General features: G+C 58.6%; 1 protein-coding gene across 5 annotated transcripts in view; it reads left to right on the forward strand.

The window, feature by feature from the left end:
* Positions 1-9,905, forward strand: part of SLC6A13 (solute carrier family 6 member 13) — a 36,234-nt gene extending 26,329 nt beyond the window's left edge. For 3 of the 5 annotated variants that reach the window (XM_033404203.2, XM_004279128.4, XM_033404204.2), the window contains 8 exons: positions 3,763-3,866; positions 4,685-4,809; positions 6,358-6,470; positions 6,700-6,837; positions 7,526-7,628; positions 8,109-8,209; positions 9,264-9,434; positions 9,738-9,905. In XM_033404203.2, the coding sequence (XP_033260094.1) occupies positions 3,763-3,866; positions 4,685-4,809; positions 6,358-6,470; positions 6,700-6,837; positions 7,526-7,628; positions 8,109-8,209; positions 9,264-9,434; positions 9,738-9,845 (963 nt within the window). In that variant the 3' untranslated portion in view covers positions 9,846-9,905. The other 2 variants (XR_004476439.2, XM_049694842.1) reach the window with 2 other exon arrangements.
* Positions 9,906-12,679: the final 2,774 nt, after the last annotated feature.

Consider the following 12,679-nt stretch of genomic DNA (forward strand, 5'->3'; position numbering starts at 1 on the left):
AGAGCAGCCTCTGCAAGGCGGGATGCCCCCCGCCAGAGCCCTAATGGAAGTAGCTGGCGCTCCCCAGGAAGTGTGCCAATGCCAACCTGCATTTGCCTGGCACTTGAGAAAGCTGCAAAATTCCTGCAGCACAAAGACCAGAGCGCCTCTCTCGGCCAAGCTCTCGGTCTGGAGCGGAAGCCAGGCGGAGACACTGCTGAGTTTATCTCGTTGGCCAGGCTGCTGTGTGGTGGGGGATTGCTGCCTCTCCCGGCGCCCCCAGCACCGTCTCTTTCCCACTGGGGAGCGGCCCCGGGAGACTCCGCTGGTGCAGCATGTGCTGGGTCCTGGCGCTTTTTCTTTCCCTCACCCTGACCCTTTGTTCCACTGCACTTTGGTAGATCGATAAGGACAGGGGCTGGGGACGGGGTGTCCGGAGAGTCCTTGTTGAACACCTGAAACCTCTACCTTAAGCTCTCTAAGGAAGGGTTTATTTAGGGAAGGAGGTTGGAGCCATTGATTAGAACGTGTCTTTTCATTTTGATGTCGTGCATTGAAACCTATGGGACCTTATTATTACTGGAAGGTGAGGTGCTTCTTTAAAATAACAGCAACGACAAATAGGCCAATAGCTGACACGTGTATTATGTGCTTACTGTCTGCCAGGCCCTTCCCTAAGAGCACAAGACAGTTTAGTCCTCACACTAATCCCACGAGTTAGGTGTAGCCTCATTTTACAGATGAAGAAGTTGGAGCTTAGAAAAGTTAAGAAATTTGCCCCAAACTACGAAACAAGCATGGAGGGGGAGCTTGGGTTTCATCCCAAGTCGTCTTTTGGGGGTCTTCTGCCTTAATCACCATGATATACATTTCCCAAAGAATATGAATGATTAGTTTTAAGAGTTGATTTTTATTATTCTAGAATTAATTCTGAAGTGGGATAGGGAACTAATATTTCTTTATGTGTTAGGCATTTTACATACATTATTTTTATTTGTTATTTTACCCATTCTATTTCTTAATATACCCATTTGTTATTTTACTTGTTATTATACCCATTTTCCTGATGAGAAAAGTGAGGTTCAGAGAGGTTAAGTGATTTGCCTAAGATCACACAGCTAGTTATTAACAGAGTTAGGAACTGAACTCAGTTCAGTTTGACTCCAAAGCCCAGGCTTACATACGATTGCCTTCCTGAAAATAGAAAATGTAATAGTCCTTGGGGTTGGACTCAGGTTGAAAACATCTTTCCTGGACCTTCTAGAAATTCTCTCTCCCTCTGTCGCCCCTCCAAGACCTCTCTTTAGCCCACACTCCCTGAAGCGCTTTTCGCTTGTATTGTCGGGCAGTCTTCTGCGCCAGCCAACCACACCCTGGAGCTTTGTTCCCGAAACCAGGGCTCGCGGACGGGGCACGTGGCAGGTCGCCTGTAGGGGGTAGAGAATGGCTTGCCCTGCTGTCCTCCGGCCCTTCCCGCGGCCCCGCGGCTCTCCCGCCCCAGCAGGCTGGCCAGGAGCAGCTGCGAGGAGCCGGCTCGCCAGCCTCCAGCCAATCTGAGCTCCGCACTCTGAGCTCTCAGGCCTCCTGCTGCCTTTTCCTCCGTTCTCCTCAACCTCTCCTCCCAACTCGGTCTTAGTCTCTCCTCCTCTGGGCGAGGTGACCTGCCAAGTCACAGTTTTTCTTGTTTCTTCTTCCCAAGCCCAAGTCTGCAACACTTCCTAACCGTGGGATCTGCACGTGCGCAGCCACGGAACATCTCCAAGGAAACAGAGTTTCCTGCGTGGACGGCGGGTCAGGCTGTAGCCTGGGCCCCGCCAGGCACGGGGAGTAGGCCTCGGGGGCCCGAGGCTGGGCAGGTCCAGGGCTGCAACCTGGATAACCGGCCTGGAGACACCTCCCCGGCCCTCCATCCCAGCCTGGCGGGATCCTTCCTGTACAACTTCAGAACCTCTTGCCACAGCAACCCGCACTTGGGGCTGTGATAATGAACAAAAAGGAACAGTGACCTTCAGACCAGAGGCAACTGGGTCTTCCTGGGAGAACTCTCCTCGCAGAGTCTGGGGCAGGTTTAGAAGAGGAAAGGATTTGAGACATTGCAAAGGAACAGCCAGGCTCCCCGAGGCACGTCCTCGGCCCGGGGCGTCCTCGGAGTTTTGTGGCCTGTCCTCAGCTTCTCTCCTTTCATTCCTGCCCTTTCTTTCTCCAGCTTCCGAGACCCCCTCTCCTTTCCCCATGATCATTTTTCCTGAGGTTTAAAGAAGCTCCCCTTGGTGTTTTCGACCTTGCCTATTTCCTTGCTGGCCCTGGCTCCTCCCTTGGGGTCTTCCTCTGTGCTTCCTGCCCCGGACACCCTGTCCCTGGTGGCAGCTCCTGCCTCCCTCATAGCCTGGGGATGGGGGTCCCCGTGGGCAGGAGGGGCAGAAGGTTAGAGACAGTCTCCCCCTGTCCTCACCCTCTTTCCCGCTCTGTCCCCATCCCTGCAGAAGTGGAGGGAGAGCAGGAGGAAAGAGTGCCCGGGTGGATGCCAGTTCTCAGGGGCTGGAAGGCAGGGATCCCCACATCTGACTGGTCATGAGGGTCGCCCAGGAAGCTTTGAAACAATACAGGTTTCCGGGTTCTCCTCTAGGCCTAGTTCAGGGTCTCACCCGGGGATGCTGGCTGAGGAGTCTGCGTTCTGATGCTGTCAGCTGACACGGGTTCCCTCAGACGCACCGCAATGCCGAGGAGAGTGGGCATTTGGGGGGGTGAGTGGTGAGAGAGGAGGGAGGTTAGGGGTGGTCACGACGGTTAGGGATGTGGGGAGGGAACAGGTAGGGGCCGAGGAGCTGTACACAGAAGCAGCTGAGGCTTTGGTGCCCGTGGGCCCTGTGAGCCCTATTTTAGTGGAAGGAGAGCGGGGGCCTGTTTGGGGGCTCACGAGGAGGGCGGACATGAGACAAGAAATGCGGACCCAAAAGTGTTAGGACACCAGCCTGGCGATGTCCGCGGCCACGGTTTGGTGCTCAGGTCCCCTGAAGGCAGGAGGTGCCCGGGGAGGGTCTGTGGCCGCAGGACCCCACCTCCTGTGGGTCTGCAGCGCCGCAGGTCCCGTTCTCCTTGATCTTCTTTCTCTTTGGGATGTTATTCTAGCTGTTAAATCTAAATCATAACATGCACAGGCTGGGCCAGCCAGCTGAGATAATAACAAGCACAGCCATACCCTATGTTTAGCTGGAGAGCTATCTTCCCCCCAGGGAGTACAAAGCTCTTCACAGATGACTTCTGTCCATCCTCTCGACGCCTCGTGACCTGGGGCTCGCTCTTCCAGTTTTGCAGAGGATGTTGAGGCGCAAGGGGCAAAGCTACGTGCCCGTGAAGGCGCTGACGCAAAGGACCCGCATCCCCGCAAAGCCTGTCGCTGGGATCCTTCCAATCTCGGCACGCTGCCGGGGGACCTGGGGTGGGGGACGTGGAGGTAGAGCCCTGGGCTTTGCTTCCATTACAGAAAAGACGGGCCAGGCCCCACTCGGTTCTAGAGCACCAGCTCGTCGGCCTCCATCGTGGGTCCTTTAGTCTTTCTCCAATGCCTGATGCCCGTGCCATCCCAGGGGTGCCCGAGAAACTCCGTCTAGGGGCCCGGGAAGTCGAGCGCATCGGAATAGCATGGCCGCGGGGCTGCCTGCGCGGGCTGAGGGCAGGGGTCTGCCGTCCTGTGCCTGGCTTGGCTGTAGGCCTGTGTGGTCCGTGGAGCCCAGACAGCCTGGCTCCCCTGAGGCACAGCTTTCTCGTCTTTTCCCTGCATAGGTGTGGATGGACGCAGGCACCCAGATCTTCTTCTCCTTCGCCATCTGCCTAGGGTGCCTGACGGCCCTGGGCAGCTACAACAAGTACCACAACAACTGCTACAGGTGAGCGGGGGGCAGGGCCTGAGCACCTGTCCCTCCAGGTGTGCTAGAGCAGGGGAGATGTGGAGGGTGCGCCAGCTCGTGGATTTCCCTACGCCGCACCTGCCTTCGCGCCATTTTCCAACCCCCAGGGCTGCCAGGTGGTGAGAGGAGCCAGTGGCAGCACGGGCGAGGGATTGCTTCCCCCAGGACGGGACGGTGATGGGTGGCCGGGAACCCCCAGCAGGGCCCAGCCTGGGGCTAATGTAGAGGGCAGTGGGCACAGGTGTGCAAGCAGCCCAGCTCGGGAGTGACGTCATACAGAGCCTGGTCCTGTGTGCTCCGTACCTGCGCCCCAGCAAACACTGAATCCCCTCCCTGTGGTTCCCTCGGGCCCACCTGGCTCATGTCAGAGAATTTAAGCCAGTTTTAGTATTAACTAAACAAAATCACATCATGCATTTCAAAATTGAATTTAGGTGAGTACAGAGCACCTGTTGCTTGGGTTCTCCGTGCCCCTCTGCTCTCCATTAACGTACCGGCATGCGTGGGGTCACAGGGGTAGTGTCCCAGGAGGCGCAGTGGCAGCGTGATGGGAAAGGGGAGCTGTGTGGCCATGGGTAATGTTTAGATTCTGTTACTTCCTTAGGGTCTCATTCTTGCAGGATGACTGTGGGTTTAGTCCAAGTCTGAGCCCATGGAGTTGGGGGGACAGAACCAGCCCCTTGGGTTCCCTCTGCCCCTGCCAGGCCAGCGGCGTCACCTGGGGTTCCTGCGTCCCGGCCTGAGGCGCTGGCTGCCCCTCTGACCCTCCTGTCCCCACCTCCCCGCCCCGCCTGCAGGGACTGCATCGCCCTCTGCTTCCTCAACAGCGGCACCAGCTTCGTGGCCGGGTTTGCCATCTTCTCCATCCTGGGCTTCATGTCCCAGGAGCAGGGGGTGCCCATCTCTGAGGTGGCCGAGTCAGGTGGGTGGTGTTTTGGGGGGTGCGGGGGGCCTAAGACAGGGGACTCTGTGAGCTTTGTTTGAACCTTCACCAGCCCGCCTGGATCTGCAGGCATTCCTATTGTCACCTACACTGTGGGTGACCTCTCAGTGGCTGCGTCCCGGGGAGACCTGGGATGGACTTAAACAGCAATTCCAGCTTCAAAAGGCGAACGGGTGTGCAGAGAACACTGTCCCCTGCACCCTGGCCTCCAGCTCCTCACCCTGGAAGCAACCAGTGTTACCAGGTTCATGGTTTTACTTCCAGAAATAGTTTAGGCTTTTATGAGAAAAAGAATACACACACATGTACGTACACGTTCAAACACGCGTCCGTATTACTGTTTCTGTCTCTTACACCTCGTAACAACCAAGTGATAACGTGCTGTATACATTGTCATGCATCCTGCCGTGTCTCGTTCCCCTTAACGTGTGTCTCAGAGGTAAGTTAACTCCCGGCACGTGGAGTCTCCTCCTTTAGGTGCCTGCCTTCCCACCACGTGGTGCTGCTCTTGCTTTTAAATAAAATCACAGACGGATCCCCCGTCTGGGTCAGCGGCCGGTGTTTGCCTTGCTCGCCCCCCACGCCTGTGGACCACCCACTTGCACCTGTAACAAGATGATTTTGATCGTGGGGTTCACGAGCTCCCCCCGTCCCACAGGGTGCCGAGCAACGGGAAACTGGCATCGCTGGTTCTTATTAAGAACGATCGTGTTTCTCTTTGACGAAGCACAGCTCTGTGCCAGGCTCGGTGCCGTGCGGTCGCTGGTGCGTGGGGCGGGTCCCAGCAGCCGGGAGACGGGCGGAGGAGCTGACCACTGTCCCGGGTCCCTCGGTCATACCCTTCCTTTCAAACGAAGCTTCCTGTCGAGGACCCGGCACTGGCGTGTGACCTGTTCCTGCCGTTTGAGCCAGCTGAGGGCAGCAGTGTGTTTGAGAGGATGTGTGTCGTGGGTATTCTGAAACTCACGCCAGCTCACTTGCTGTGGGGTGACAGAAAAGGCTCGGGGAGCAGAGGTGGCCAGCGGTGGCCCCAGCCCCAGTCTAGTCTTGGAGGTATTTTCTTTGGAACTTTACGGAAACCACACAGCGCTTGCCTTAGGGGGCAGGACGGCTCCAGGTCCGTCAGGCCCCGCCGCTCCCTCCTTTTACGCTGGGGCAGCTTCACAATCCGCGGCCTGCCTGGCCCCCAAGCTCTTTGTAAGTTTGAAAGCTCTGGTTTGGGGGCAGTAGGTCTGGAGAGTGAGCCCTCAGGATGTGAGGTAGAACTTACAGGAATGCAGGTGACGGACCCCGTCCTCTTCTCTTTGCATATCCCGTAGAATGCTCACAGCCTTCAGGTTCTGTTGCTGCCAGTGAGAAAACAGTGGGCGATGCCTTGGAGACTGGGGACCGGGTCAGGGTTGGGTGGCTTCTCCTGGGTGGGGACGGTGCAGGGGGGTAGCTCTGGGGCTTCCACTGTCCCGTGTCCCACACTGGGAAGCCCACCTTGGGGTGGCACTGGGCCGTGTCCCTCTCTCCCCGCCGCAGGCCCTGGTCTGGCTTTCATCGCCTACCCCCGGGCTGTGGTGATGCTGCCTTTCTCGCCCCTCTGGGCCTGCTGCTTCTTCTTCATGGTCGTCCTTCTGGGACTGGATAGCCAGGTATCGAGAGGTGGCCGCTCAGAGCCCGAGGGACGGTGGTGTGTGTGGGCTGGGGGCTGGGCGAGTGTCAGGCGCGATGCCCTGCCTGGGAACAAAGGGAGCTTTGGAGGGGGGTCCGCTCCGGGGCTGGCAGGAGGCTGGCAGGGCTGCCCCGGGAGCGAGGCGCCAGCTGGTTGACGGAGCCTCTCGTGAGGGCTCTTGTCCTCCAGTTCTTCGCCCTCTCGTCCAGTTCGTGTGCGTGGAAAGCCTGGTGACGGCGCTGGTGGACATGTACCCCGGTGTATTCCGCAAGAAGAACCGGAGGGAGGTCCTCATCCTGGGGGTGTCTGTCACCTCCTTCCTCGTCGGGCTCGTCATGCTCACAGAGGTGAGGGGCTGGGCGGCTTGCAGGTGGGGCCCGGTGAGGGGGAGAGCCCAGGTGGGTGACTGCCACCTGGCGGGGGGTGGGGGGCAGGCTGCTGTAGTTTCAGGTCACCGCCTTCTGGGCTTCGGGGCCCGGCGGCCCTGGCCCTTTCCCACCCCAGGAAGCACTGACCACCTGGCTCTGGGCGTGGCGGAGGGGTGCTTTGTCTCCACGGAAGCTGAGAGGTATAGACATGTTGGGCTGGGAAAAATCGCCTCTCCAGCAAGATCCCATGAGCTCCCAGGCAGCTGACCCACGTTCCAGGGACAGACTTCAAAGGCAGAAAGGGAGCCCTGGGGTGGGTGACGTTCTGAGCGATGTCTCAGGGGAGGAGGGGGATGGAGCTCGTCAGCTTGATGACACCCGTGGCGGCCCCTATCCTGACCCTCTGTCCAAAATGCACGCTGTCCTGGACCTTTGGGTCCCCCCCTGCGTGTTCTCAGGGGTGAGCTAACAACGGCTCTCTCATGCATCTTCCTTCCAAAAACAATAATCAAACATTATTATTGTCCCATGTCTGCCGAGTGCTTTACCGCTTACAGACTACACTGTCCCTTAGTCTCTGTCTCCTGTGACCCTCCCCACCTCTGCTCCGTGCCCCGAGGGTGCCTGTTTCCTCTGGCTAAAGTTCTGTCTCTCTCCTCCCGGGCAGGGCGGTATGTACGTGTTTCAGCTCTTTGACTACTACGCAGCCAGTGGCACGTGCCTCCTGTTCGTGGCCATCTTTGAGTCCCTCTGTGTGGCGTGGGCCTATGGTGAGTGACTCTTCCCGTGGTCCTGCCCAAGGGCCCTCGGACAAAAGAGAGACCTCACTGCTCACACCCACCTTCTCCTCAGACTTCTCTCCCTCCCAACCTCAAACATCTCAAGAATCCTACCTACATTGCTACCATTGGAAAAGCCCTCCAGAGGCGGCCTTGTCCACCCTCCTGGTGCTGGCTGCTCCCGGGCCACCCAGGTGGGCCCGTGTCCCATCCTACCCAGAGCTTTTCAGCCTTTAACAACCTTGATCACCAGAAAGTTCCTACCTTTGCCTAAGCCAGGTTCTTCCCACTGCTGTTTATGCCTACGAATTCCATCCGGGGAAGGCTCTGCTCCCAGCAGGGACTGGAGAAGACAGCCACGATGTCTTTTACAGACTGTCCTTGCCCTTCCTGGCTGGTGTGGTCCCCATCCTGATGCTTTGGATGCTAAAGGATGTCCTTTCTCCCCCTTCCTTCTCTTCTTCGTGGCAGGTGCCGGGCGCTTCTATGACAACATTGAAGACATGATTGGGTACAGGCCGTGGCCCCTTATCAAATACTGTTGGCTCTTCCTCACACCGGCTGTGTGCACAGTAAGATAACCTCCGGGGGCTTCCCTGGTGGCGCACTGGTTGAGAGTCCGCCTGCCGATGCAGGGGACGCGGGTTCGTGCCCCGGTACGGGAAGATCCCGCGTGCCGCGGAGCGGCTGGGCCCGTGAGCCATGGCCGCTGAGCCTGCGCGTCCGGAGCCTGTGCTCCGCAGCGGGAGAGGCCACAACAGTGAGAGGCCCGCGTACCGCAAAAAAAAAAAAAAAAGAAAAAACCAAAAAAAGATGACCTCTGGGAGGAAAGCCAGATGAAGGGAGAGAGATGGTAGAGCAGAAGGGTAGACGGGCCATAGCCCTAGAAGGTACCTATCTGTGGGCATTGAAAATCATTTAGAAGTTTCATTCATCCTCCTGTTGGGTTCTAGAAAATGCCAGCAGGATAGATTCTTCCTTTCCGTTTCACAGAAGGATCAACTGAGGGCCAGAGCTGTCAGACTCGACCCCACAGTGTGAGTCTAATGTGGCAGGTGCATCGGGCTGCTGAGAACAATACTGATAAGCACCGATAACAGTAGCAGTTCCAGAGCACTTACTTCCTGCCGGGTACCAAATGCTTTACGCGTTTAACCCAGTCAATCCTCACAAGAACCCCACGAAGTAAGAATTACCATTATATTCACTTTTCAGGTGAAACGGAAGCCCCAGAGGTTAAGCAGTTCGCCCAAGCTGGAAGGTGGCCGAGAGCTGGGGCTCAAGCCCAGGCAGCTTGGCTCCGGAGTCTGGGCCTGAGCCACTAAGCGCTGCTGCTCTGGCTTTACCTGTGTCAGCAGCACCCACTGTGTGCCAAGTATGATGAGGCCGGGGCGACCCAGGCATGACCCCTGCCCTCCAGGTGCTCACGGCCAGGCACAGAGCCATGTCCCAGTTGAGGATGCCCAGGGGCACAGGGACCCTGGAGGGACAGGGTGGGTGCCCCGGAAGTACCTCCTGGGGGTGTGGATTTTGAGCAGATGTGGATGGAGTTCGGAGGCAGACTGGCCCAGCTGGTCGGGGGGACCCATGCTCCCCCAGCCGCGTCTCTTCTCCTCTCACCCTCAGGCCACCTTCCTGTCCTCCCTGATCAAGTACACCCCACTGACCTACAACAAGAAGTACCTGTACCCGTGGTGGGGCGATGCCCTGGGCTGGCTCCTGGCTCTCTCCTCCATGATCTGCATTCCCGCCTGGAGCTGCTACAAACTCAGCACCCTCAAGGGCTCTTTCAGAGAGGTAGGGAGCTGGTGGGGAGGAAAGCAGTCAGAGGATGAGCTGGGGTCCCCTTGCTGGCAGGTGGCTGCCTGCCTGGGTAGCAGCTGGCACACAGGAGGGCCAGGGACCCTGGTGTGGGGTCAGAGGGACAGAGGGAGTGCTGAGCAGTCCCAGGAAGAGACAGGATGCCTCCAAGACACCGCTGTGGTTAGGGTGTTGGCACCTGGAGAGCAGGTTTGGCACCTCTGGGGAGGCAGCGATGAGGGACGCTGGCAGACTTGCCCCCTCTCCGGCTCATGACGGACCCCTCCACTCTGCTTGCAGAGAGTTCGCCAGCTCATGTGCCCAGCTGAGGACCTGCCCCAGTGGGCCCAAGCGGAACCCTCTGCCCCGGCCACGCCCAGGACGTTGGAACTGGAGTCTCACTGCTAGGGGGCAGGCCCTGGGACAAGGGGCCAGTGAGCCTGGCTGTGGGGACAGTTGCAGAAGGAAGGCACAGAAGCAGCCCTGCTGTGCTGCTCTGCCCCGCACCACCCGGGGTAGACAAGATAAGAGGGGACATGCTGGAATCCACCTCTGAGCTGGGCATCTCCCACCCCAACTTCCCTGCTCCAGGGGTGGCTGGACAGGTGTGAAAGGCCAGGATCAAGAGCGTCCCCTTTGAGAGGGGCCTTGGGAGGTGGGGTGAGGCTGCAGGCGGGGGCGGGGCGGGAGAGCTCTGTTTGGCGCCCTTCATTCCATTAAATCCACGTTCTTCCCACCAGCTGCTAGGAGTTCCGCTTGGTTTCTGCCCCGCCCCACCCCCGCCTTGCTGCCTTGCCCACCTCCTCACTTTAAAGTGGGGCTTTTAGGGACTTCCCTGGTGGCGCAGTGGTTAAGAGTCCACCTGCCGATGCAGGGGACACGGCTTCGAGCCCTGGTCCGGGAAGATCCCACATGCCGCGGAGCAACTAAGCCCGTGCTCCACAACTACTGAGCCTGCGCTCTAGAAACCGCGAGCCACAACTACTGAGCCTGCGCTCTAGACCCTGTGAGCCACAACTACTGAGCCCTCGTGCCACAGCTACCGAAGCCCGCGCGCCTAGAGCCTGTGCTCAGCAACGAGAGAAGCCACCGCAATGAGAAGCCCGTGCACCACAGCAGAGTAGCCCCCGCTCGCCACAACTAGAGAAAGCCCGTGCACAGCAACGAAGACCCAACGCAGCCAAAAATAAATAAATCAGTTAATTTAAAAAAAAAAAAAGGCGATAGAGGGGAGAAGGAGGAGGCACCTGAGCCCCCGCTGGAGGAAGGAGGAGGAGAGCGGCTGGGCTTCTTCCTGCCCGATTTCCCCTGCCGTCTCCTTGCCTTGACCTGTCTGTCCAAACTGTGTGCGCCCGCCAGGGGCTTGGTGTCAGGGGTACGAGAGCGGGACAGCAGGGACCGCGGGCGGAGCAGGGCACTACCCGGCTCAGCCAGAAGAGGGAGCCGCTGCCTCGGGACCACCACGCTGCTCCGCTCGGAAGGAACATGGATAGATGCGGATGCGGCAGCCCCGGCGCGGCCACGATGGCGGCGCACCGCGGGGACCTCCTCTTGGCTGCGGGGCCTGAGCGCGCAGATGCGCCCAGACAGGAGCCAGGTGGGAGGCAGAGCCTGTGCGACGTCGGGGTCAGCGGGTCTGGCCTTGGCGCCCCCGCCCCCCGCCCCCGGCTCCCACAGGCGTGCGCCGCAGCCTGGCTCTGGGCAGGTGCCTGGAGCTGGAGCGGGCGCGTGTGTCCGGGGCCCACGGGGGAGCGGGGACACACAGCAGCCCTTGCCCCCGCATGTCTTCCTGTGTCCCCACCTCTGTTCATGTAGCTCTTCTTCCCGAGCTGTTCCTGGGAGGTGCAGGGCATTTCCTGGGCGATTTTCTTACGAGTCAGTTAGTGGGAAAATGCACCGAAGTCTTCAGGTTTTAATTCTTCGCCGTTGGGAGAGTTTATTAAAATCGGTGACAGCAGCCCTGCTGTGTGTTGGCCTTGGTGGTTCCTTCCTGGACAGTGGCTGGGCACCCCCCAGTGTGCCCGTAGCAAGGCAGTCCTAAGATGGAAGAAATAAGTCTGCTAGAGAAACGTGTGGGCCTCGAGGTCCCACACCTGGCGTCTCCACCCGTCTGAGGACATTTCCAGGACACCCACTGCATGGTGCTGTACTCGGGATTCACGAGGAGCAAACATAGATACATCTCTTGAAGGACAAAGGATGACAAGCGCTATGGAAGAGAAGCAAGGTCTCAGAAGGAATAAGCGGGCGTGGGAAAGATCCTGAGGGTCTAGGGTTGGGGGTCTGGGAAGGCTGTTCTGAGGCTGAGGTATGTCTCTCTCTCCATCCTAGCAAAGTTGCAGGGATCTGCTAGGCCCAGGGAGGGGGGTGAGCAGTTCAGTCACGGTGGTTTGAACCCTATTTCGGAGCTTCGCTGACGGTGCGATACAGTGTGAAAGCAACCCGCTGGCACCGGGGTCAGGAGACACAGCTTCTAGTCGTCACCGGCCTCGGACCTGCTGCGTTTCTTGGTGGAATTCAGGTCTTCTTTTTTTGCAGATGGAGGTAATACTGGGCACCCCGCCCACACACGGGTTTGTTGTAGGGCTGGATGGGGTCATGGGTGTGAGAGCCCAACGGTGAGGTCATGAGACCAGTGGGGGGAGGGCTGATCGGGACCTGCTCTAAAAGCCAGGGGTCACGTCAGGGAACGGCAGCAGGAATACCCAGACGTGGCTTTGCCCCCTCAAAGGGGTAGTGGGGGCGGGGCCGCTTTCTGTCCCCTCTACTGGAGCTCTGCTTGGAAGGGCAGATTCAGATCCTGCAGGTCCCAGAGGAAGAAGACAGAAAAGGAAGGGGAGCCCTTTGTCTAGAGAAGAAGACCTTAGGACACATCATTTAGCTTCTATTCACCCGAATTTTCTCATCTGTAAAATGGGCTAACAACTCCTACATTTCAAGGTTCTTGTGAGGCAGGCATAGAGCCTCAGGTCGAGCGATAGCTGGAAGGAGAGAGGAGCGCAGCGGTACCCGCAGAGTTAGGACTGGAGCCCGTGGGGATTGGGGAGCCACGGAGGGGGCACTGAACCCGTCAGGCTGCCGTGGAGCCTCAGACCTCAGACCATGTTCAGATCACACCCAGGTCTCAGATCCACACACGTGCGCACACACAGTGCCTCACTCTCCTCAGATGAATGTGCATAGACCCAGACACCACAGTCTGCCAGGCGTACCCCTTTACGGAGGCTGGCAGCCCTGGTTTA

Source organism: Orcinus orca, chromosome 11, assembly GCF_937001465.1.
Source record: "Orcinus orca chromosome 11, mOrcOrc1.1, whole genome shotgun sequence".
Taxonomy (NCBI): Eukaryota; Metazoa; Chordata; class Mammalia; order Artiodactyla; family Delphinidae; genus Orcinus; species Orcinus orca.